The following is a 27,611-nucleotide window of genomic DNA, read 5'->3' on the forward strand; positions in this document are numbered from 1 at the left end:
ATTTCGCATGGACAGGAGGAGGACCCGGTGGTGTAAAGGTTAATACGCTCGCCCCGGCTTGACAAGAGCTGCAGTTCACGCTCCATCCGAGTTGAAAAAAAAACTTTTTTATTTTCTTTTTTTTTCTCTTTGAAATATACTAGTTCTAAACTGGCGAGCATGCATGAAACCTTCGCGGAGAGTGGAAGAAACGAAAGTGGCGTGTCAGGATCGTTAAGTGGAACTCAATAGCTTTGGTTATAGGTTATTTTATGAGCGAAGTCCAAGCTATTACTATTGGCCGCCTGTTGTGCTTTTCTGTATATGTTGTCCTTATCTCTGTATTTTGTGTCCATTGTACTCAATAAAGTATTTTATCTATCTATTTATTATAATAAATAAAATCAAGTAGCCTCTATGTGTTGGCTTCGGCCCCACACACGCCTTCCAAAAGTCCGGGACTCCATAAGCCGGAGATATGGAAATGACAAACATAATAATAACAATTTAGTTCTGTGCAATAAAGTATATTTGATTTGATAAAACATAAATTTTGCGACTGATAAATCATCAGTGACTCATCTCCGTCAGTATTCGTTACGGTGTCAATCATTTGTTATTCAGTATAGTTTGGACCCGAAGCTTTTATTATGCAAATTTTTGTAGATTGTTACCAAATAGACTAAGCCAACAAACCCCAGCAGGGACCGAATCAAAAAGTTTAAATTAACCGTGTTTCCTCGTGAAATTCGTATGAAAACAATTACATACACACTCTCCCGTAATCCCAATGGGGTGAGCAGACTCCGATGTTAACAGATGATAATGTGCAAAACATAACATAATATCTAACACATGACTATAGAGAACCGGAGAGGAAATATGATTGGCCAACAGATACGACACGTTTCTTATATAAAAGACATCATGGAAAGAAACATTGAAGGAAAGAGAGGAAAGGGTAGACCTAGGAGAACATTAATGAAACAAATAAAAGAGAAGGTACAGGTCGTGTCGTATCAGGAGGTGAAGGATTTGGCGGGAAGAAGAGAGGAATGGCGATTATTCCACCGACAAGAGCGTAGCTCTTAAATAAAGAGAGAATATAACATCACGCGTTTTTCCCCAAAGCAGAGGTGTACGGTCACGAGCATTAATAATATGTATACACTTTGGTACCATGTCACATTATTTTTTTTGACAAATTGAACTGTAAGTCTCAATAAATGTCAAATATGTAAGTGCGACAGAGTCCTAAAGTGGGTACATTTTATTGCTCATGACTGTACATTATCCTCGACAGTTATGATTTCAAATTCAGATTTAAATATGTCCTATTCGGTAGATAACATAGTTACACTTCAATCGTCATTATTTACATAGCAAACGGCTCATCCACCTAAAACTATTACTGTAGCTTCTTCACAACCTGTATAGCTAGAGAAAAGAACCTACAAAAAAAAACCTCGGCACTGGGCCTTAGACGTTCTTTTAAAAAAAAATTGTCTCGTGTAATAATGGAGAGCTTATTTCTGGAAGCCACGTGAAATTACTTATCTATGAACCAAATATTAATTAAAACTCATAAAGTCGAATTCAGAGGAAATCCGAAAACAAAATGTTTGAATTGGAATAAGAAAGGATTAAAACATAATATATTTACTATATGTACTCCCTGAAATTATAAATTATTTCAAAAAAGCAGTTCTAAAAATTGTGGAAAGATAAAATCCACTTTTATTTTCTTAGAAAACGTGTATCAAGTTCTAATTCTATAAATTGAAAGTCTCTAGGTATACATACTTAGAAAAAATAAGTCTAAGAATAAAGGTAGAAATAATTAATTCTTATATTTATTTAAAAAAATCCTCGAAGTGTGTAGAAAAGCAATAGAAAATGCCTGCTGTTTTGTCTGAAACAAATCTAGACAAAACAATTAGTTTCACGTTTCTAAGACTAATTTAAACAAATCGGGGTTTGTTTTCATGTAGATAATCCATCATCTCCTAGCATCAACTCGTTTTTCACAGGGTTCGCTTACCTAACCTGAAGAATTGACAGGTCCGGTTTTTTACAGACGCGACTGCCTGTCTGACCTTTCAACCCGCGAAGGGAAAACCAGCCCAATACAGGTTAGCTCACATACCTCCGAAAATGCATTTCTCAGGAATGTGGCTTTCCTCACGATTTTTTCCTTCACCGCTGCGCACGTGAGAATCATTTATGGTCCAAACATGAATTCGAAAATTCGACATTAATTGGTTTAGGCCTGTGCTGGATTCGAACCTGCGACCTCAAAGTGGGAGGCAACCGTTCTACCAACTGGACTACCACGGCTTCCTCCTCCTGATTCACATCATAATGTGATTTTTCAAAAAGGCGCTTGGGACGTGGTTCTCACTAAAAAGCGTCATTATACCTACCTATAAGATCACGCCTATTTCCCATTAGGGTAGGCAGTCACCATGGAGTGCCCCAATGACGTTGTCGATACTTCCAATCTCATCCAAATCTTCATGCTCGCTTGTTTAGACCCATTTGTACAGCCAAGTATTTAATGACATTTGCAGCAAATCTACAATAAGTTCACGTCAAAAAAGCTGGTTTAGATGAGATACACTTGACCTTGCCCTTTGAAACATCCCGAATTTGATCGGGTTATATTTGCCTAGGTCTTCCTTATCCGGCCGTCTTACATCAGCTTCATAAATCTAGTTATACATCTAAAGATAGGCATCCCTAGGCAACCATCCAATTTCAATTGGAAAATACTTCGGAAGCTATATTTTTTTTATGAGATAGTTAAAATCATTCAATTTTAATGGGAATTGGACCGATTGCGGAACGTATTTACGTTCCGTTTTATGGCATTTTTACGTAGTTACCACGGTATTGGTTTTAGCGTGCTTCCGTTCAGAAATTATCACATATTTGACGTGATTTATTATACACTGTATGTTCTCTAAAACTCTGTTTACCCTGAAGAAATAACAGCGCGTTTATTACATTCACAATTTCACAATCAACACAGTTGTACACAGTGATTTGCTGTTCCCGTTGTAAAAACGATTTAACACGTTGACAGGCCTCATACAAAATATTTTCACTTGTAAGTCCAGCATATTACTTCAACCTTTGCTAAGTTACCCGGGATCCAAGTGGAGCACCCGCCTTTAGTGCTTACCTGGTCATTTCTTAGTGACCCATGTATGGGTCACGGACGTATGGAGCTACTTCGTCATGACCCGTATATGGATCACTGGACTGTCAACGTGTTAATAGTAAGGAAATAAGGATAGTAAAATAGTACTAGTAAGGATAGTACAATAGCTACACACAGACATGTGTGTAGGAACTAAACAATGTAAAATAGAATTAAAGAAGTATTATCTGGGCGCATGTTAAACTATGTAGTACCTACCTACCAATTAAGTATAGCGATGTTAAGCGCATTCATTCACTCCTCGCATAAACCTGTACGGGTTTTCTGTTTAGAGGAGCGTCTTATTTTATTTATAGGGATTTAATTGTTTTTTTGATATTGAATAAATTAAAAAAAAAGTAAGGAGAGGATAGTAAGGAGGTGTGGTGTAAAAGACGATATAGTGACTAAGATTGAGAAGGGAATGTTAGGTTGGTTTGGACACGTAGAGCGGATGAAGGATAATAGAATTGCGAAAGCGGTATATAAAGCGAAAGTTGATGGTAGGGCTGGCAGAAGAAGACCGAGAAGAACTTTGACCAAATTGGAGATGTCCTTAAAGGTTTAGTACGATTTACTCTGAACCGGCGTGCGCGTATGAAGCGATTGATGAATGTGGAGGAAGCAGAAGTGTGTCGAAATGGAAGCAAATGGAATTCTACAGTCTTTGCTTACCCCGGTGGGCAATAGGCGTGAGTTTATGTATGTATGTATGTATTAAGGACGCTTACTGATTCTTTTCAAATTGGTCTTATCTCTCTAAAGGTTAGGTAATAAAGCTCATTTTACATTTGGGAAGATTCTCAGGAATGACACATTACTGGATGTCACGCAATGTGTACGGTCACGAGTACTAATATGTATACACTTTGAGACCATGTCACATTAACCTTTTTGTCAAATTAAACCGTAAGTCTCATTAAATGTGAAATATGATAGTGCGACAGGGTTCTAAAGTGGGTGCTCATGACTGTACCGGCAGGCTCTGCAGGTAATTAACCCTTAAGCAGGCCGCGGACATATGTGTCCCACATTGATTTTTCGATGCTGTAGCCAGGTTTTGGCAATAAAGAGTCCACAATCTGTCAAAATTTAATCGTAAATATATACTCTATGGTTCCGAATTTTCAAACTTTGTGTATCCGAACGTAAGTGACACTGACAGCCATTCGAGTTTCGTCTGTCCGTTAGAGACGTGTTTTTGAGTGACTGTGGTGGTTTTATACAGATTATGGCGAAACAAAGAAAGATAAGTCGTGCAATTTTTTGATATGTTAGAGATTTTGAATTTTCCTAACAGGATTTGCATTATTTCTAGTTGATTTCTTGCTAAATTGTCTAAAACAAGGCAAATAATAATGTGGGGAACATGTGACCAAAGCCTTTTGAGTCGAACTTATTTGTGGGAGCTATATATCCTTTGCCTGTTCAAATCACCAATTTTTTTATACTAGCCTTTGCACCCGACGTTACTTGTGTTTTTTTTTAAACATATTTGTTTTACTAAAAACTACGCATCATTTCGATTACACACAAATTTATTATGATTATGTTATACACAAATTATACTAAATTCGGGATTCATAATAAAATGTGAAATAAATGGGATTTATAATAAAAAGTATTTGATTTACTTACCACATAATAACCTCTATAAATATAAAAAATTAATACAATTATTTTTAAATTAAATTATTTATAAATAAATAATTAAATAAGTAATAGCAATTACAATTTAAAATAATAATGATCTAGTAATCAAACACTAGAATTATGAACAGACAAACATTCGACATTTATATATAGCTATCACATAAAGGATAGTCTCTATCCAGGCAATGGGATTATGTTTTCCCACATTTTTTTTCAGGACTTTCAGTGTTTTTTTTCTGAATGTGTTGATAAGGAATCACACAGGCCGCTATTCAAAGCCTAAATCCATATATAACACTTTATTTCTTACAGCAGTTCTTCGGGGCCTGTTTAAGGGTTAAGTATATGTGTGGGTTTCGACTAATAGAAATAGCTTCTTATCGTGTGGGTTGTGAGGTGGAATACCAATCTCATCAACCCTGGTGTCAGGGTTATTATTGAGCCGCCAAAGGCCCCTGACATGGCTTATGTAACGACTACTTACTTACATCGGTAAATAGTTACCCCAGACCAACGGCCTTCCAAAGCACGGATCATCTTACTTTCGGACAATCAGGTGATCAGCCTGCGATGTCCTAACCAAACTAGGGATCACAAAGTGATTTTAGTGATATGTCCGGGATTCGAACCCGGGGCCTCCGGATCGTGAGACCAACGCCCAACCACTGGATCACGGAGGCTGTTATAGGCATAGCTAAGTGGATGGACGAACGGCTATTGGTCAAAGCCTTTGATATCATTCACCGACATTCGCGCGACTTTACCATGACGCGAAGCCTATGTGGCTTTCGCTGGATTGATGTCATCCTACAAATATTTTGTTTCTGTATTTCGATAGGCACTAGGTAACATTTTAAACGCGAGACTTACCAGACAACAAAAATATGCTGTCCTTTTAAGCAACGCGTTTCCAAAAAATGTGCTTTACCTAACCTGTAAAACACTAACCAACCAAAAGAGGAAGGATTAAAAATCCAATTTAGATCAAAACGATTAAAATGCGCTAGCGCACTTTCATACCGCGTTTTAATTTACACCCAGCGACATCTATTAAACGGCGCAGGTACTAAAATAGCTACTGTCTTTAGGAGATTCGGCCTTATGGTGCTGATAAACTTGAGCATTCACTTGTAATGAGCATTTGTGCGAATGTTATAATACGAGAACATTTTAGCGAGCATTCTACCGAGCGTTCTTGCTCATGAAAACGTTCATAGCAATGTTTAGCTCTATGCGGCTCGGCTCGTTGTTCAGTTCGACAAATATAAAAACGGCGACTGCTCAATGTTCTGTTACAAGTGAATGCTCAAGTCTATCAGCACCTTTATAATTAGTTTAGTATAATATAGATGTGGAATATATTTTTAAAGAATTCGTCTTTTTGGACATTTATTTTTAAAACGAGGAGCTCGGTGAGTAGCTCGGTGGCGCAGCGGTAAACGCGCTCGGTCTGCGATTGTTGAAGTTAAGCAACTTTCGTAATGGCCGGTCATAGGATGGGTGACCACAAAAAAAAGTTTTCATCTCGAGCTCCTCCGTGCTTCGGAAGGCACGTTAAGCCGTTGGTCCCGGCTGCATTAGCAGTCGTTAATAACCATCAATCCGCACTGGGCCCGCGTGATGGTTTAAGGCCCGATCTCCCTATCCATCCATAGGGAAGGCCCTTGACCCAGCAGTGGGGACGTTAATGGGCTGATGATGATGATGATGATTTTTAAAACGCTTTTGAAAGGACAACATTTGTTGTCACCTAATTAGCCTGTTAAGTATTTCTATATCAATTCTACTATGTGTAAGGTACTGCGTGACCTCTTTGACCCTATCCTATGATATTTTCCATGGTATAAGAAGACCATGGTATGCTCAAAAGTGACAGCTAACATTTCAACGTTAGCCCAGCTGACGTCATCCCAACCTGTGTTGAAAAAATAAATTACAGTTTAATTTTTTATATATGTCACAAGTAATAGTAATTAAATACATAAGTCAGTACTTAACTTGCACTTAATTTTCAATAGGTAATAAAATTTACGTCCTTGGAATGTTGGAGATACCAATTTAATGGTAACACAGTGGTAACACTTACGTCATCAATGGGCTAGCAATGGCGGCTTGTCATAGGATTGAGCATACCAGGGGGGTTAAAATGGCCACGTCAAAGCAATTCATCTAAAAAAGCAAAATTGCAATTTGACATTTGCACATACAAAAGTAAGTGCGCAATGCAAACAAATGTCAAATTGCAATATTGCTTTTGCCATGATATTTCCACCACGCAGGGTTGGCTGGAAGAGATTTCTTTAAGATATAATTCCACATTTTGGCATACAGTTCCTTGTTTTGTTTTACTTGTTATGTGTACAATAAAGAATTAATAAATTAAAGGGCCGATTTTGGGTATTATTCTAATTAGACAGTTGTTATACTGTCTACTTTATTTCCCGTATCGTATCAAGAGATGGCGCTAGGTGTAAAATAAAACGCGGTAAAAAGTGCGCTAGCACATTATTACTTAATTAAACATTATGTCGTAATACAATATTATTGAAGATTGCAAGTTCTGGCACGGTCGCCAGATAATTTTGTAAACGCGTTGCTTAAAAGGACGACATATTATTGTTGTCCGCTTAGTAATGCGTTATTAATACTTCTATTTTAAATATGACAGTATCTGTTTGTCCGTCGGTTACAACCTTTCCACGCTTAAACCGCTGAAACAGATCTAGATAAAATTTGGTACGGAGATAGTTCGAGATTTAGACAATAAGATAGTAGTGTCACTACTATCGATTAATCGTGTTGTGAATTAGTTGTAGTGGCAACACTAGCATTTATAAAAAAAAAAAATATAGATTGTCAGACTGACGGATGACAATTGTCTTTTCTTTTTGAGACCGGGCTGCTCCGAACCCCGCAAACACGATAAGATTTCTGTAATATTATATTAAATAGTAAATACCAAATAAATGATAATACAAGTGAAAGTAAACGAGTTTAATTGCCGAAACACATAATTGACAACAATTGGCGAACGAAGGAATTTTCTAATCTGCAAATTACAATATGGATTCCAAGGTAGATTCCAAGACAAAGGAACGTGATCAAATGAGAAGACAATTCACAAGGACATCGAAAAAACTCGAAGACTATATCAAAAACACGGAAATATCATCGGCGATTATAGAATACGAATATTTGAAAGAATGTACAGAAAAAATAAAAATGTTAGACAACGTGATTGCGGAAAAAATGATAGATGGCGACGAACACGTTTATAACGAAGAGTGTGACCAAGCAGCAAACTTTAGGAAAATCTACCTAACACTTAAGTATAAAATGGATAAATTAATCCAATCGAAATTCACTAAGGAAACAACTACGTCAAATTTAAATTTACCAAAAATTGAATTATTAAAATTTGATGATGACCCACGCAAGTGGATTGCGTTCTGGGGTCAATTTAAGAAGATACATGAATCGAACACATTGCAACCTGAAGACAAATTCCAATACCTGCTACAAGGGCTGAAGGAGGGCTCTAAGGCAAAAATGTTAGTCAGCAGCTTTCCATCATCAGCAACCAACTACATAAAAGCAATTGAAGAATTGAAGGATAGGTTTGCAAAAGAAGAGGTACTGATACAAGTTTACATTAGGGAACTTTTAAATTTAATATCAAGTTCGAAAACCTTTAAATTTGACTTGTTAACGTTATATGACAAATTGTCTACTTATATATTGGCCTTAGATTCTTTAAATGTAACCAAAGATAAATATGAGGTAATTTTATATCCAATTGTGGAATCCATAATACCAGAAAACATTTTGATTGCATATAATAGGTCAAATTTATCTACAAAACGACTGGCACATCTTCTAGATTTTCTTAAACGTGAGGTTGAATCCGAGGAAAATATCCGTATGGCAAGGGCTAATTACACTTTTACAGATATGACAACATCTCAACAGAACACGAACCAAGAATTAATTCCAACGGCGGCGTGCATTGTCTCCAATGTAAGCAAAGAAAGGCATACACAAGGTAAAGATACTATATTGTGTTGCTTATGTGGCAAAAATAATCATGTTATCTTTCAGTGTACAAAGGCAAACAGCATGACGTTGGAGGAGAAAATGAACAGCATCAAAAAATCTGGTTTTTGTTTTATCTGTCTCAAGAAGGGTCATTTAGCAAATAAATGCAAAACATTTACAAAATGTTTGTCTTGCCATAAGAGACATAATGTAATCCTGTGTCCCAACGTACATAAAACAGAAAGTACCCTGTTTACTAAACATAATGAAACTTTTTTACAGACATTGATAGTAACAGTCAGCTATAACGGGAGAAACATGAAAGTTAGAGCGTTGTTGGACAGCGGTTCGCAAAGGTCGTACGTCAAGAGTTCGGTAGCAAAAGAATTGAAGCTAGAGAAGGTAGGAACAGAAAACATTAAACACACATTGTTCGGAGGTACCACGGGACCCGCTCGAGTCTACAATCAGAGAAAGTTAAACGTAAGTAATATAGATAACTCATTCTCTTTTCAGATGTTAGTACTGGAGCAACCAAACTTGTGTGGGAGCCTACCTAGTATAAAGGATGATGCAACTTTGTTGCAAGAATTAAAAAGCCATAATATTCAGATCAATGACAAGAACATTGAAATAGGGCTTTTGATAGGTTCAGATTACTTTGGGTCCATAATGACAAATAATTTGTTTTCCATTAATAAAAGCTTGCTAGCAGTGGAGACAAAATTAGGATGGACAATACAAGGACCTACACAAATGAATGATTCCACCGTGAACAATGTCATTGTGTCATACGTGTCACAATCAGATATTTGTAATTTATGGAATATTGAGCTGTTAGGCATTAGAGACCCCTATGAAAAACAGGAAAAAGAAGTGATCAAAGCAGAAATATTAAAATGTTTTAATGATAATATTTCAGTAAATGAAGATGGCCGCTATGAAGTATCTCTGTTATGGAAGGAAGGGTGTCCAGAGCCTGACGCAAACTACGACGTAGCGCAAAAACGACTGCAGAGCACTACGAGAAAACTTATAAAAACAGGTAACCTTCAATCATATTCTGATGTTTTTAAAACATGGCAGAGAGAAGGTATCATTGAAGAAGTGATAGTGGACAATAAGAATGAAGGCCACTACATTCCTCACCACACTGTCATAAAGCCGTCTAGCACGACCACGATGTTACGACCCGTGTTCGATGCGTCGGCTAAAGACTGTAAAGGTTTGTCTCTGAATGACTGCATAGATAAAGGCATTAACCTTATTGAACTCATACCTAAGCTGTTAATTTTATTTAGAAGAGGAGCTTATGGAGCGATTGCAGACATAGCTAAGGCTTTCTTACAAATCTCAGTCTCGAAGAATGACAGAAAGTATTTAAAATTCTTGTGGTGGAAGGATTTTGAAATGCAGCAAGAAGTAGTTACTTATCAACATAATAGAGTTATGTTTGGGGTGAACTGTAGTCCCTTTCTTTTGGCTGCCACAATTAATTTCCATTTAGATAACTGTGGTAACAAGTATAGAGAAACAGTTCAAAAGTTAAAAGAGTCCTTTTATGTGGACAACTGTACAGCCAGTTTTGATACAATAACACAACGTGATAACTTCATTTCACAGTCGAGAGAGATAATGGCGATGGCGAAATTCGACCTACGTGGCTGGGTTACTGCTCCTGAAAGAATGGAAGGAGCTGTGAAAGACACCCACGTGCTGGGATTGACGTGGAATACCGAAGAGGACACTTTATGCTGTAACATCAATTCTAATGAAAACTATAAAGGAAAAATCACAAAGAGATATTTACTGTCCGTGACACAGCAAATTTTCGACCCTCTAGGAATCGTCTGCCCGGCGACAGTTGTACCTAAGCGCCTACTCCAAAAAGTATGGAAAAGAAAATTCGACTGGGATGAAGAAATATGTCCAGAGCTAGCACGTGAATTCAAGATATGGCAAAGTACAATACATCTACTAAAGAAATGCAAAATACCTAGACGGTTAACAGCAGCACCAATTAAGAAGTGTAATAATAGCATCCACACTTTTTCAGATGCAAGTGAAGACGCATATGCGGCCTGTGTATACCTGCGGACTGAACAGGAAGGCAAGGTGCATGTACAACTCATAATAGCTAAAAGCAGAATCGCCCCAGCGAATAAGAAGATGTCTTTGCCACGGTTGGAGTTGATGGGGGCTGTGATAGCCTCGCGACTGTACAGAGAGGTCATTGACAGTGGACTCATGACACCAGAAACAAATTATAATTCTTATTTTTGGACAGATTCGACCGTAGTGCTTGCATGGGTAAAACAACAGCGTCAATGGAAACCATTTGTAAGCAATAGAGTAAAAGAGATATCAAGAAACTCAGATATAGACTCATGGAATCATATATCGGGGGATTGTAATCCTGCGGACCTGCCTTCTCGCGGTTGCAATGCAAATGCGCTGCTCGAGAAGCGTTGGTGGGAAGGACCGACGTGGTTGCGTAACAGGCAGGATTGCTGGCCCATATCAAGTTCAATACAGGCAAAACCAAATGAAGAAATTGTAAGAAAAGAAGAAAAATCACAGTCTCACGTAAACATGTCTGTTACTGAACCTCTGTTTAGTAAGAGGTTGTTGTATTTTTCAAAATACAACAAAATAATCAGATTGGTAGCATGGTTACTTCGTTGGAATCCTAAGGTAAGGAGACAATTTGCCGTAGCTAGCGACTTGTCTAACGACGAGTGTGTGTATGCGGAAAAAACATTATTTAAATTGTTACAGAAGGAGGATTTCGCCGGGGGACATTTACCAAACAACTTCAAGACACGACAAGGCAGCGACGGTGTACTTAGAGTCAAGACAAGACTGGAACTAAGTCACGAACACAAAGATTTCGTAAACCCGATACTGTTATCTGGAAAAAACGAAATCGTGAGACGGTTCGTACGACAGCGACACGAGATTCTACAACACGCAGGGACACAGACTTTAATGTCTAGCATCAGAAATGAATTCTGGGTTTTAGGCATAAGACGTCTCGCAAAAAGAGTTGTTTCAGAATGTGTCATCTGCAAGAAGTACAAATGTAAACATTACGAAGTTCCAGAGGCACCCCTGCCCACAGACAGAGTGGAAAGTGTGACGGCCTTCCAGACTACAGGCATAGATTTTGCGGGACCGTTGGTTCTACGAAATCAGACGAAATGTTGGATCGCTCTATTCACGTGTGCGACATATAGAGCAGTACACCTCGAACTAGTGGAGTCATTGTCAACAAACAGCTTCATAATGGCACTACGAAGATTCATTGCTCGAAGAGGACGAATACAAGTCATATACACGGACAATGGAACAAATTTTCAAGGTACTGCTAACTTGTTAAATAATGTGGATTGGAAGGAAGTCGAAGTTACCACAGCCGTACTACCACAGCCGATAAAATGGAAGTTCATCCCGCCCGCTTCTCCTTGGTGGGGAGGATGGTGGGAACGTCTGGTGCGCGTCATGAAGGAAATGCTACGTCGGATATTGGGAAAAGCGTCATTATCATGGATAGAGCTGACCACCCTGCTATGTGAATGTGAGTCGGTTATGAATAACCGTCCCTTGACGTATATAGCTACAGACGACGACACGCCACGCCCCTTGACACCCGCTTTATTTTTACAGGGACTATCCACGGCAGAGACACCTGATTTAGACGTAATCGATGCTCACAATATGAACATCAGATTGCGCTACCTGCAGACCCTGCGGACGGAGTTTCGACAGAGATTTAGAAATGAATATATTTCGTTACTTATTAGCAAGAACAAAGGTAAGTCGAAATTCCCGTCGGTAGGCGACGTTGTCTTGATACAGACTGATGCAGGTCGTCTCTATTGGCCTCTTGGCATAATAAAAGAATTGGTTACAGGTAACGACGGCATAACAAGAGTCGCGAAAGTACAGACTGCGATGGGAGAGAAGATAAGAAGTTGTCAACGCCTCTACCCATTAGAATTGTCGGCAGTCACTGACGAGTGGCATACACCTACTGTCCCTAAGCAAGGTGAGCCCGACAGTGCTGACTTGCGGGCTGGATCTAGCTGTGTTCTAGACCCAACTGCAAACTCTCACATTGACGAGACACCCGCGATAACAGTGGGTGATGAGTCACACCCCTCGTCTACCACTACAAGACACGGTAGAGTCGTTAAGCTCCCACGCAGATTTTTGGACTGAATATGTGGTATGTAGATCCCTTTCTAATGTGTAATAAGCATATTGACTTGCCTATAAATTTGGTAAATAACAAATTTGGTGAATCTGGACTGTGCCAGTGGTTTTGTTCTTGAATTGTCTACGTGACGAGTGAATTTGGAGAATCTGACATTTATATTATGTGTATGATCTTTAATTTCGAATGGTTAGCCTATTGGGAAAATTTATGACATGTTTACAAACGAATAATGACCTAATGACTTAATAATGAATAATTTGAATGCTATAGATTTGTAATTCAGTACAAACACATTGTGAGATTTGTTTATTTTAACAATTGTGACGTAGAATAGTGTAATATGTAAAGTTCTATTTCAGCATAGGAAGACATGTTGCACTAGCTTTTCTTTTGTATGACGTAACCTCTTAGGATGGTTGATTTGTTTACCTTTACTTAACATGTTACAACGTACTTGTAGCTATTGTTTTGATAACTTTGTACTGATGTATTACAATTTGTAATTTAATATATTTTTTTGACAATTTCAATTTTGTATTGTAATCTAGACTTGAATTGTTAATTGTAAAATGGGTCTTATTTCGTCATATTCTGCAGTGGTTTTTTTATTGTTTGTTATTGACAATGGTTCGGAGTTGCCTACTTATTCCTTTCTTATTTCGTGGTTTAGAGGATGTTGTGAATTAGTTGTAGTGGCAACACTAGCATTTATAAAAAAAAAAAATATAGATTGTCAGACTGACGGATGACAATTGTCTTTTCTTTTTGAGACCGGGCTGCTCCGAACCCCGCAAACACGATAAGATTTCTGTAATATTATATTAAATAGTAAATACCAAATAAATGATAATACAAGTGAAAGTAAACGAGTTTAATTGCCGAAACACATAATTGACAACAATTCGATTATTTACTTCTAAATAATCTAAACATCGATACATCTATTCTATATATATTGGAAATTTTACAATTATCATTCGATTATAATCTAATAATTGTAGAAGTACTTCAGCATCGCTACTTTTGCCTACTGAACTTATACTTAATTGAAATCTAAGAGTATTATTATCTAATTCATGCATAAATTCATAAACTCACGCCTATTTCCTACCGGGGTAAGCAGAGACTATGGAATTCCATTTTCTTGGATCCTGACACACTTGTCTTGCTTCCTCCACATTTATCTAACCATTCATACACGCACGCCGGTTCGAAGTAGAACGTACTGAATCTTTTCTAAGAATATCTCCAATTTGGTCAATGTACGTTCTTCTAGGTCCTCCTCTGCCAGCCCTACTACCAACCTTCGCTTTATAATACGACTGATTATCAAACAATTCATCTTAAGAAACCATGAAACTATAATTATACTAAAGCTTTGTTCATCAAAAGGCGAAATTACTGTAGTTAGATAAACCATCAGTGAAATAGATTAACCACAATCTCGAAAACTATCAGATAATTACTGTTATTCGATAATAGTGTTTGTTTTTGCTGAATTTTGTTACTTGTAAGTATAGGTACCTATAATTATCTTTTTTCTTATCTCTGATGTAAGTACGTTTTATCATCCTTTTTTTTGACGTGACTTATTGTAGATTTGCCGCAGATGGCATTAACTACTTGGCCGGACCCGGTACAATGATTAAGACAACAGGCCTGAGGGTGCCCAGCTGGGCGCGAACCTCGGCTCAGGGCGTCTGAGAGGAAAAATATTTGAAAGGATTAATCGACCCTAGTGGGTCGATTGCGATAAGCGCTGAATGAGGGAAATCGTCGACCACGCCGGTGGGGTCGGTATCGGGGTTCTGAAGTGTTTGCTGTCGCGAGCTGATTGGCCGCCTCTATGGCTAGAGTAATCGGGTCGTTGGGAGATCTTTTATCATCCATAGCCTCTTGCTTTATTTGATAAAGTGACCAAACATACATAATGCATTAATGCATATTATTGTGAAAGCTAGAAGTCCTAAAAATCCCAAGTGTCCTGTCCTGGGGGGTTGAAATGGCTACATCGAAGCAATTCATCAAAGAAAGCAATATTGCAATTTGACATTTACGCATAATAAAAGTAAGTGCGCAATGCAAACAACTGTCAAATAGCAATATTGCTTTCTTAGATGAATTGCTTCGATGTGGCCATTTCAACCTCCCTGTCCTCAAGGGACAGTCCCAAAAAGAGATTACTTTTACACGTGTCCCTACAGGAATCGAACCCAGGATTTCCCGGATTTATGAACACGGAAGTTATCGTTCGCCGTACTCTATATTTAGCACTCACCATGGCTCTGTGGTAAATCCTAAGATTAACCAGGTGCCTGCCGGTAAAATTAGATTTTTGTTTGTTAATTTCGGAATTAACGATTATTGAAAAAATAAAACGAAAATTTACCGTCATCAGTTATTCGTAAATCTTAAAATTTACCGTAAACTAAAAGAAGAAGATCAAAGATAAAACGAAAGATAAGGCAGGGGAAGACCAAGAAGAGCTAACATGGAACGTATTGAAGAGACGCCGAACGTCGTGTCTTATAAAGCCTTAGATAGACAAGAATGGAGAATGTCACGCCACAAAAGCATGGCTTTTAAATAAATGATGATGAAATCAACGCACTCCTCTGCGCTCCCCTGGTCTCCTCGGATCAGGGGTGAGTTAGGAGTTAGTTGGGTGTGCCAAGCTACGAGTAATCAAAAGAAGATACTTTTCGTACAGGCCATCCTTCATAAATGTTCAAATTACCGCAAGTCATTGTTGGACACTCAGAAGATATTGGCACCGATTCGTGCGTCATTTTCTTATCCGCCGAAAAGGAAAGAGATGGATGATTGACAACTATTACTTTTAAAATGAATGAATAGCCCGGGCGAAAAAATAGACATTTTGCTTAAGTAGTGATTTCCCAAAAACACTCCGCCAAACTATAAACATTATGGAACCCGTTTGACGCGTGCTGACAACTTAATTCTATCGGGTAATTGTCCAATATAAAATTTTGGAAAGGTTTTTTAAATTTCCGCCTAAAATTGACGTTCCATAAATTGTATGCTTGTCGAGTGAAGAGTGAGAGTGAAGGCGCTTTTCCTGCAGGCATAACTTGGAAGTGGTTTTCTTATTCTCCTGATATGTATTATATTGTATAGGCTATTTGTATGTATGCGTGTATATATGTGTGTATGTTTATATATTTATATTATTTCTTTAGATAAGTATATATTATTTTTTATTTTTTTTGTTATGTTGGTATCATTATATTATGTTTATTGCACCAGCCCCTGCTCCAATGAATAATCTTCTTTCACCCTAAGGTTGCCTGGCAGAAATTGCTGTTTAGAAATAAGGCCGCCTATTGTTCTTATGTTTTATTCGTATGTTTATGTCCTTTATATATGTTCTTGTGCAATAAAGTATTATTGATTGATTGATTGATTGATTACCCGTCCGTTTCTTTTTCAGCGGATAGGAAAATGCCAGGTATAACTTAACACCAAATTAGATGGTGTTTACAGGAATCAGCACCATTGTTCCGTTTAACGAAATGGCAGAGCTCTTGAAACTCCCACAGGGTCGGATTTAACCATTGGTAAATAAGAACTGAGACCAGACCAATGGGGTATATGTATGACAAAGAAATAGGAAGACTTTTCCGACACTGGGAGGATGAGACCGTCAGTATTTCTGGCAGAACCTTTAGAGTGGATTAGGGGACACCTTTGCCAAATTTTGTATACTCACAATTTTAGAAATACTTACCGACGGGTTACATATCACAGGACATGTGCCGACGATTAAAATAAGCACAAAAATTATTGTAAAAAAGGGTAATAGAAGTTTATCATCATGCAATGCTTCATCATGTAATGTTGTCCTCTGACTTCCCCAATCGAGAATATAGTCTAGCGTTTATAATACGTATATTATACAATTATGTTACTATGGAATGATTAGTGATTTATACACTAAATTCGGCGCTGGAAGCTCAATATTTGTGGCAGAAACTGGCCATGCTTTGAAATGCTTCAGGAAGTTGTGGCCAGAACCATTTGAGATCCTAACGTCGATTTTCTACTAGATTCCAAGGAAGTGGTCGAAAGTCAAGTTTTCTTCGAATATTCTATTTGGTTTCTATGGAAACGTGGTAGTTTCTGAAGTTTGTTCGGAGCTATGTGACCTAAGTTAACCTAATCTGGATAGCAAATAAATGAGTCACGCCTTAGGTCGGGTTTCCACTGACGCGGAGATGGGCGGAGAAAAGCGGAGATGCGCGGATTTGACCAATTCAAGTCTAAATTGTGTATGATTGGGTGAGGTAAAACCTGAATCAGACGCGGGTGGGGAGTTGCCGTTCTAAACATAGAATTAATCCTTATTCTATGCTTATAGAGTATCGATACGATAACGATAATCCACACCCGACGCGGACTTCATTCAAGATTATGTTTCAAACTATTTCAAACTTTGAAACAAAATACATAACTAAAGCACATCTATGGATTTTATTAGGATATTGCGGGCTGATTACTCGATCGATAATTCCGTGCTTCGTAAGGCACTAATCTCATTGGTCCCGGTTAAGTTTTTAAAAGATTAGTATGTGTACATTCTAAATATTTGCATGCTGTCGTCCGTAGCTGACTAGGAGGAACTTTTTTAATGACCACCAATAATGTAATGTACCCTTCTCAATGGTAAATATATGATTATGGTTATGATTAAGGTACTACTTTTGATGTAAGTATGTAGTCGTTACATGACTCATTAACCTTGACACCAGAGTTGAAGAGGTTGGTAATCCACCTTACAGGCAACACGATAGAAGAAGTAGCACATGACTCTTAAATGAAGTGGACAGGTTCACAAGTTATCTACGTTTTTAATTCTATGATGATTCCTGAAATAGCTGATATTGTTAAAGTGTGTGTTGTTTAATTAGTTTCACTACTCGTAGACTGTAGTAAAAATCACTGATTGTTTCGCACATAAGTAATTATAAAAAAACACGTGCGAGAGACAGATTGATGAATCAAAAAAATAATTAAAAAGTAAAGAATTAATATTGTTTATAACTTTTTTAAAAGGTTTTTTTATGTTGCAATTATCAACAGATATTATTTATGTTCGGCGAAAAAGAATAAGGACATTCGTTTTTTTAGAAGCTTTGAAGTTGCTGCATTTGCAACTAGTTTCGAACGGATTTAATCGAGCAATATTAAAAAAGTTCCGTGTCCGCAGCTATGAAACTAGCCCGAAAGGTTTTCATTAAAAGTATGTAAATAAAGTACCCACTTTCAACCAATAACTAATAGGTACGTTAGATGTATAATTTTAAAAGTGTATTTATTTTCTTAGTTTTTTTTATTTATACTTTTTTTTTTTACTAAACGTCAAAACACAAAATGACTATCGAATTTGTATGTATAGAAAAAAGTGATAAAATGTCGGACTTATTATTACGTTTTTCTTGACTAAAATTTTTAAATAAGTTAAATAGAAAAAGGAAAAAGATTTTCGTTAGTATTAGACCTGTCTGAGCTGATTGGCCACCTTTATAGCTAGAGTAGTCGAGTTGTCAGGATCGTATATTACGACCTTCGGGCGCCGATACTTTTCAGTACCGTCCCTAAGCGACGGTAGGTAGGTAGTTAATGCCATCTGCGGCAAAACTACAATAAGTTCTTTTTATTTTAGAATAAATTCAAATTCAAAAATATATTTATTCAGTAGGTAACATAGTTACTCTTTGAATCGTCAATTTTTACATAACGAACGTCTCATCCGTCTAAAACTACTGCAGCTTCTCTTCTTCTAAAAGAAGCTGCAAGAAAAACCTCGGCACAGGGCCCTAGACGTTTTTTTTTTAAAAAAAAACATAAAATATTGGTATACAATTGGTATACAACCTGCCTAATATCAGTTCTCAGACAGTTAATCCCATGCATTCATATCTTCTAAATAATCACTAACTTTTTAATAACCTTATAATAATCCTATAATTATGTTTTTTTTAATAGAATAGAAATAGTTCATTATAAAACGGCGCCATACACAAAAAAAACACAATAACACAATATCAAATATCCACTAAACAATTGTCGTGAACCACGACGCTGGTATTATGTGAACCAATGTATTTTGGTGCAATAAAGTATATTTAGTTTAGTTTGTTTTTTTTTTGTAGGTTTTGGCGGGAAGAAGAGAGGAATGGCGGTTACTCCACCGACAAGAGCGCAGCTCTTAAATAGAGAGAGAGAGAAAGTATATTTGTATTTGTGATTTCTGTAAGTACTTACCTATATTTATTTCCTTGAACCCTCTACTAACCTAATTCTCAAGCTCTTACTCCAGGCTAAAATCAATATTCAGTAAGTGATCCTACAGGAATCCACTTAGAATGGTATAATCCTATTATTATTCAGTCCGAATATCAGACCAGATTAATCCGGTTTAGCACAAGTTGGAAGTGTATTGTTGTTAATATTTTGTGCCAAGTAGTTATTGCCAAATGCGGCAAATCTAATATAATTTAATCTATAAGTCACGTTAAAAACAAAAACTAAATTCAAAATATTTATTTTTCAAAATTGGCTTACGTAGTCAGCGCTTTTTTAACGTCAAAAATTAAATTACATAATTATGTAACTAGCTGTAAAACTACTACCACATAGGAATCTGTAAATTTGAGGGAAAGACGTTTATTAACTATTTTAGTTTTATTAACTATTTGTGTCTTCTTCTATTGTGTAACAACCTCCGTGGTCTAGTGGTTAGAGCGTTAGGCTTACTATCTGGAGGTCCGGGTTCGATTCCCGATGGGGACATTCTCGAAATTACTTTGTAGTATCCTTTGTTTGGCTAGGACATTACAGGCTACATAATAATTGTCCGAAAATGTAAGATAGTTTGCGCCTGAAATAATATACTATATAATAATATATGAATAATTGATATATTTATTATTATTTTATTTATTAGCTGTAAAAATATCTCCACCAACCAGCAGTGGTGAAGCGAAGAGTATGCTTTCACATTCCTGTCAATCGACAGGACGCCTGTGCCCAGCAGTGGGACGTACTTATGTAGGATTTCTATGTTATTTTTTATTTTTTGACGTGATTTATTGTAGATTTGCTGCAGATGGCATTAAGGGGAGCGCTGAAGGCTCACCCAGTACAACGTTTAAGATAACAGGGTGCCCAGTTGGACTTTTCTATGTTATGTTGTGTAGTCATCATCATCATCAACCCATTAACGTCCCCAATGCTGGGGCACGGGCCTTCCCTATGGATGGATAATGAGATCGGGCCTTAAACCATCACGCGGGCCCAGTGCGGATTGATGGTTATTAACGACTGCTAATGCAGCCGGGACCAACGGCTTAACGTGCCTTCTGAAGCACGGAGGAGCTCGTGATGAAAACTTTTTTTTTGTGGTCACCCATCCTATGACCGGCCTTTGCGAAAGTTGCTTTACTTCAACAATCGCAGACCGAGCGCGTTAACCGCTGCGCCACCGAGCTACTCACTGTTGTGTAGTATACAATACTAAAATAGCTAAAATTGGTGACGGAAAAGGTCGTGGCGGCAAAATCCATATAAGCTTTTGGATTTCCATATATAAATATGATATTAAACTCCACAATCCCTAGAAGGGAATCATAAGTAATCGCCAACTTGAAGCCGCGTAATAACATGATATAGCAGCTTATATCCCAAAAGGGTAAGCAGAGGTGTGTAAAACCGTTTGCCGTTTTTTTTTTTTTTTGTAATTTTTAGTGGAAATTTGCTATGATGTTATTATTATTATTAGCCTGTATGATACCACTGCTGAGCAAAGGCCTCCCCCATGTCTTTCCAAGTATCCCGGTTTTGTGCGAGCTATGATGTTATTCCCTTTTTTGTGTGGCACCCTTTTATAATAAACTAAAATCTTCTTCATTATTATCATGAACGTCAGTGTATAAATTCTTACGTCATAAATTATTATTTACTGTTTTAATAAATGTATATTTATAGATTTTGCGTATTATTAGGTATTTTGTGTGTACTATTTATATATATATATATATATATTTGTATGTATGCTATATGTATATTTATTTGCATGTATTTATTGGTAAGTTGTACTTACAGTTTGTACCCGCAATCTTTCAATTTTTACACTTTTCCTCACTTTATGGTTGTCTAGAAGAAATCGTATTAAGCGATAAGGCCGCCATTTGCCATGAACTTAGTTAAGTCTTCTTGTAATTGTTTCTTTTTTATTTTGGTGCAATCAAGTGTATTTGTATTGTATTGTAAACTATTTCTGTTGGAGGCGATGGTGCTGAATAAAACCTCTTCGAGATGTTTGTTTACTGGACTGTATTGAATAACTAGGAAATGTTTACATAAGTTGAAAAACATACCTCGTCGACAAAGTCCGTGGCGTAATTCCCGTAGTATTGCCATAGCAAAATATTTTACAGTAAAATATGTAACACTTTTGATGTTGCCAACAATTTATATTCTATTCTAATATAATAATTACTTGCCAGCTATGATTAATTCCCATGTAATCCCCTATTAAGAATACTGGAAACCGCGTGAAATCAATTATCTATGTTATGCGAGCCGTGGTAGCTCGGTTGGTAGAACCCTTGACTCTAACTTTGAGGTCGCAGGCTCGAATCCAGCACAGGCCTAAACAAATGAATGTCGGATTTGTTTTCGAATTCATGTTTGGATCATAAATGATTATCACGTGCTCACCGAGAAATGCATTTTCGGAGGTATGTGACCTAACCTGTATTGGGCTGGTTTTTCCTCCGCGGGCTGGATGGTCAGATAGGCAGTCGCTTCTGTAAAAAACCGGACCTGTCAAATCTTCAGGTTAGGTAAGCGGACCCTGTGAAAAACGGGATAATGCTAGGGATGATGATGATCAATTATTTATGACCCAAATATAATATTAAATTTAAACTCATAAAGTCAAATTCTGTGACTCTAATAGTAGGGTCACAGGTTCAAACCCCGGTCCGGTCTGGCTCGGCCCAGAACGCATGACCTGCATGGGTAAGTTACGCGTTCTCTGAACAGGGCTATCAATATAATACAATACAAAAACTTTTAATTGCACTGAAACTTATTAAAAATACATTATCACACATAGCATAATACATTATCGGGCTATTATGTTTTATACGCAGTTCTAAAGTATACTTCTCATTAAGAACATCGAAACACTCGCTAACCACGAAACATTTCCGAATTTTTTGTTTTACAGAAAACGAGATTACCTAAATTAAATTTAAAATTTGAATTTGGAACATTATAATTAAAAATTGCGACCTCCGTGGTCCAGTGGTTGATCGTTAGGCTCACAAGCCGGAGGCCCCGGGTTCGAATCCCGGTGGGGATATACTTGTGATCCCTAGTTTGGTTAGGACATTACAGGCTGATCACCTGATGGTCCGAAAGTAAGATGATTCGTGCCTCGGAAGGCACGTTATGCCGTTGGTCCCGGTTACTACTTACTTATGTAAGTATGTAGTCGTTACATGAGCCACTAATCACTAATCTATTTTAATCTTCTTATCGTGTGGGTTGTGAGGTGGAATACTATCCTCATCAGCCTTGGTGTCAGGGTTATTATTGAGCCGCCAAAGACCCCTGACATGGCTCATGTAACGACTACATACTTACATCAGTAAGTAGTAACCGGGACCAACGGCTTAACGTGCCTTCCGAAGCACGGGTCATCTTACTCTCGGACAATCAGGTGATCAGCTTGTAATGTCCTAACCAAACAAAGGGATTTTTGTGATATGTCCCCACCGGGATTCGCACCCGGGGCCTCCGGATCGTGAGCCCAACGCTCACCCACTGGACCACGGAGGCCGATGTTGCTAACACTCGTATAATTTAATTATCCGCTGTAAAATGACGGTGTCATCGTATGTTGACAATCCTGAGTATGTGTTTGTATACAATCTGAAAATAGCTTACACCTAATCCAACGATCAAAGCCCAGCCAAGACAGATGCTCGACTGTTTATTGATTGTTTTCTACCTAACAAAAAAGGTGAAGGTGATTATTGGAAGGAATTACGATTGCGTTGTTTACCTTTAGATGTCTGGTTTAAGCTTGTAAGTAATCAGATGATGTTCACACGCTATTTTTGGGGAAACGTGTATCAAGAAGATTTTACTTATTTTTAGAAATTACGAGTTGGGAATGCAATCCCGCTTTCCCGGGATCCCGATCCCGCGAGATCTCGTCTAATTGATCAATCCCGAAGCATTAATATGACGAGATCCCAATAAATCCCATACGAGATTAACGGGATTGGGCTGTAGCGGACCCAACTAGTTGGCCACCTAGTTCCGCTCACATGCAACAGATGGCGCCACATTCAATAATGCAGACTTCAAGCGGTCGTGAAACGCGATATCGAAGTTTACACAGCAAAACGCATATATACAACTTCCAACACACAACACTGTTGGATCGTCGATCCCTAGTCACACTACCAACTTGTGGCTAGCGGGGTACTATGCTCAGTTCGGTACCCCGAGAACATCCTTTGGCGGCAGCACACCCTCGCCGCTACAGGGCGAATTTGATTTGATTTCCAAAGAAAACTTAGTTTGTCATATAGAAGGATAATCGTTTTAAAAAATGTTTTGTTTTAATTAACCTCACTATCATAAACAAGGTCGTTTTGTATCGTTTTCAGCTATCCTAACCTAACATTTTTTTATGAACTAGACCGAAATTCTCGGGATCTCGCGAGATTGATATTTCCAATCCCGACATAAACTTAACAAACAAAATAAAAATTAAATTAAAAAAAACTAAAAATAAAATAAATTATATTATATAATAAACAGGTAAACTAAACCTTACTTAAAAATCCAATCGTACATGGCGCAAGCGTACCCATAGTGCTGGTTGCGTATTGCGTATTGGTTAGTTGATATTTTATCTCATTGTAAAATAACAAAACACAGCACCACGTCTGTATCTTCGGAGTCATCATCATCATCATCACCAGCCCATTAACGTCCCCACTGCTGGGGCACGGGCCTTCCCTATGGATGGATAGGGAGATCGGGCCTTAAACCACCTCTATTCTATTCCATTAACCGGGCACAAATCTTGGAAACCACGCGATATCAATTATCTATGATCCAAACATCAAAAAAAAAGCGGTATATAAAGCGAAAGTTGATGGTAGGGCTGGCAGAGGAAGACCGAGAAGGACTTACGATGACCAAATTGGAGATGTCCTTAGAAAAGGTTCAATACGATCTACTCTGAACCGGCGTGCGGGTATGAAGCGATTGATGAATGTGGAGGAAGCAAGAGAAGTGTGTCAGGATCGAAGCAAATGGAATTCTATAGTCTCTGCTTACCCCGGTGGGAAATAGGCGTGAGTTTATGTATGTATGTATGTATGATCCAAACATGATTTCTCATTGTCTAAGACACACAGTTGCGAGTATCAATATTTAAACTTTTGTAAGTATTTATCCTCCAGAGTACTGCGGGGCGGAAGGCAAGAGAGAAACCACTGCCCTATTTTTCCCTAAAAAGTAGCATTGAAAATGCTGCACCGACAAGAGCGTGGCTCTTAAATTGATGATAATGAAGTATTTATTATTCTTACATTATCCACCTTACAAATAAAAAATAAAACAGCGATCAACGTGGGTTTACTACATAATACTTAAGTATTTGACAGCCAAGTAAACAACAACAATTTGACTGAACTTTGCTTGGCCGTCAAATACTTAAACCCACGTACGTACAATACAATACAAGCAATACAAATAAAATTGCTATTCAAAATTCTAGATTAAGTAAATTAAGTAGGTTTACTCCGAATCGTACATTTATATACATATAAGTACATGAATATATTTTGTTAAACGTCTCATCCGCCTAAACCCGGCTTCTCAATCTGTATAACCAAGGAAAAGCAGCTGCAAGAAAAACCTCGACACAGGCCCTAGACGAATTGAGAATTATAAAACAAGGGTAGGAATTCCAACACATCTTATTATCGTGCTCAAACATCATCTCCCTAGCAATATCCCGTTTTTCACAGGGTTCGCTTACCTAACCTGAAAATTTGACAGGTCTTTTACAGAAGCGACTGCTTGTTCGACCTTCCAACCCGCGAAGGGAAAGCCAGCCAATACAATGCATATCTCGGGATTGTACGTTTTCTCACGATGTTTTCCTTCACCGCTGAACACGTGATAATCATTTATGATCCAAACATGAATTCGAAAACAAATTCGATAATCATTGGTTTAGGGCTGTGCTGGATTCGAACCTGTGACCTCAAAGTGAGAGGCAAGCGTTCTACCAACTGGGCTACCACGGCTTTTCTCATTATTATCGTGCTCAAAGGTTTCTGTTCTTTAGCTCTAATACCTACCATGCAAGGGATAATTTTCCCCAAATATTTACCCGATAAAGGGGTAATTTGCCATGATTCTGTCTAGGTTAGGGTTGTCACGTTCATTTCGTCACGTTCGCATCTTTCCATTACTGACAGGGTCAAACACTCAAAGGGCGAAAAGATCGATTGTATTACCCAGATATGCGTGGGAGGATCCCAGGGATGTTTTTAGATGAAGTAACATATTATACGACGAAAATCAACACCTCTATTATAATATCATATATATTAACTCTGTAAGTATATCGGTCTATTTGTTACATTTTCTCGCTTAAACCGCTGACAACGGCCCCCGTGGTCTAGTGGTTGAGCGTTGTGCTCACGATCCGGAGGACCCGGGTTCGAATCCCAAAACAAATTACAAAAATCACTTTGTGATCTCTAGTTTGGTTAGGACATTACAGGCTGATCACCTGATTGTCCAAATGTAAGATGATTCGTGCTTCGGAAGGCACGTTGCGCCGTTGGTTCCAGTTGTAAGTACGTAGTCGTTACATGAGTCATGTCAGGGGCCTATGGCGGCTCAATAATAACCTTGATACCAGGGTTGATGGGAGTTGGTAATCCACCTCACAACCCACACGATAGAAGAAGCAGAAGACGATTCATTGATTGAATGTATGGAGATAATTTGATGGCTAAGGAAGAACGTAGGACGGTTTTTATCCCGGCATTCAGCTCTTAAGGGGATGAAAATGGGATGGTTTGCAAATGCGGGCACGATAACCGAAGTCAAATCAAATCGAATCGAATTAAATACACTTTATTGCGCATAATTTAATTATAACAAATAGTTATAGTACATGAAAATGGATACAGTGCAAATATGCGGCCCTAGAGCGTTTTCTTCCAGGCAACCACTACCAGTCCACGCGAAAGAAGACACGGGCATAAGCTAGTATATTATGAACCAAGTTAGCAACTGAAAGCATTCATTTTTCTTATTTGCTCACGACATTTTCCTTCACCGCTGACCACGTGATAATAATTTATGATCTAAACATGAATTCGAAAACAAATTCGACAATAATTGGTTTATGCCTGTGCTGGATTCGAACCTGCGACCTCAAAGTGAGACACTACACATTGCCGCTATCGTATATGCGCATCTGTTTGTGTGACGTCATGATACGATTACGATACGATTGAAGACTAAAGTAAGACCGAGGGGGTGAGGTAAACCTAGCTCAGCCGCTGGTGGGGAGCGGAGAGTTCCCTTTCAATACGTCGTATTATTCACTACGGTTTCATTCATTCTTTGACAAGATTTAGGTGCTGGTTCTCAAAGCTCCTTTGTACAAATTTGCAATAAAGCTTTCTTAAGAGTGGTGTGAAACATTTTCCTCATAATATTGAAGTTTGTTGAAAAGTTTATTCTTTCCATTATACCTTGTAACTTACAAAAATATTTTTGTGACTCGGTGAAAACATACGAATACGGATTATGTCCCGGTCTCCCTATCCATCTATAGGGAAGGCCCGTGCCCCAGCAGTGGGGACGTTAATGGGCTGATGATGATGATGATGACGGATTATGTAATCATAATTCCTTAATGGGAATGATCTAATTGTTGCAATATACAATGTGAAAGAGGGTTTATTTTATTTTAACATTTCTTACAACGATCATAATGAATTTTGTATAGACTTTGTTGGAAAATAACATGTTTATAGTCTTGTCCAATTTGTAAAAGGCCAATTTTTTGACGTCACTTATTGTAAATTGGCCGCAAATGGAATTAACTACTTGGCCGGACACATGGGGAGTGCTGACGGCTCTCACCCGGTACCCTGTTGCTCAGGCGACGTCTGAGAGGATCATATTTGAAAGATTTAGAAAGTCCAGTGGGTCGTTAGCGATAAGCGCTGAATGAGGAAAATCGTCGGCCACGCCGGCGGGGTTGGTATCGGGGTTCTGAAATGTTTGTTGTCGTGAGTTATAAACGGCCTCCGTGGGCAGTGGTTTGAATGTTGGGCTCAAGATCCAGAGGTCCCGGGTACAAATCCTGGTGGGGACACATCACAAGAATCATTTTTTGATCCCTAGTTTGGTTAGCACATTACAGGCTGATCACCTGAT

The 27,611-nt window shown here is 38.0% G+C and overlaps 2 protein-coding genes across 9 annotated transcripts in view; one reads left to right on the forward strand and one right to left on the reverse strand.

Annotated features, from left to right (window-relative positions):
* LOC126373989 (neuropeptide CCHamide-1 receptor) overlaps nucleotides 1-27,611 on the reverse strand; it is a 198,964-nt gene that overhangs the window by 23,302 nt on the left and 148,051 nt on the right. The window lies entirely within an intron of this gene.
* Nucleotides 8,415-13,974, forward strand: LOC126373952 (uncharacterized). 7 transcript variants are annotated; one of them, XM_050020345.1, is made up of 3 exons: nucleotides 8,415-8,467; nucleotides 8,784-9,271; nucleotides 12,536-13,974. In XM_050020345.1, the coding sequence occupies exons 2-3, from the start codon at nucleotides 8,786-8,788 to the stop codon at nucleotides 13,088-13,090; spliced, it is 1,041 nt and encodes a 346-aa protein (XP_049876302.1). In that variant the 5' UTR covers nucleotides 8,415-8,467; nucleotides 8,784-8,785; the 3' UTR covers nucleotides 13,091-13,974. The 7 variants fall into 7 exon arrangements, 6 of the variants coding, with proteins under 6 accessions (XP_049876302.1, XP_049876303.1, XP_049876301.1 ...); XM_050020346.1 differs by having other exon boundaries at nucleotides 8,421-8,876; nucleotides 9,152-9,271; XR_007567378.1 differs by lacking the exons at nucleotides 8,415-8,467; nucleotides 8,784-9,271 and adding an exon at nucleotides 9,921-12,446 and having other exon boundaries at nucleotides 12,536-12,683; nucleotides 12,783-12,920.

This window comes from Pectinophora gossypiella, chromosome 16, assembly GCF_024362695.1.
Source record: "Pectinophora gossypiella chromosome 16, ilPecGoss1.1, whole genome shotgun sequence".
In the NCBI taxonomy this organism is placed as follows: Eukaryota; Metazoa; Arthropoda; class Insecta; order Lepidoptera; family Gelechiidae; genus Pectinophora; species Pectinophora gossypiella.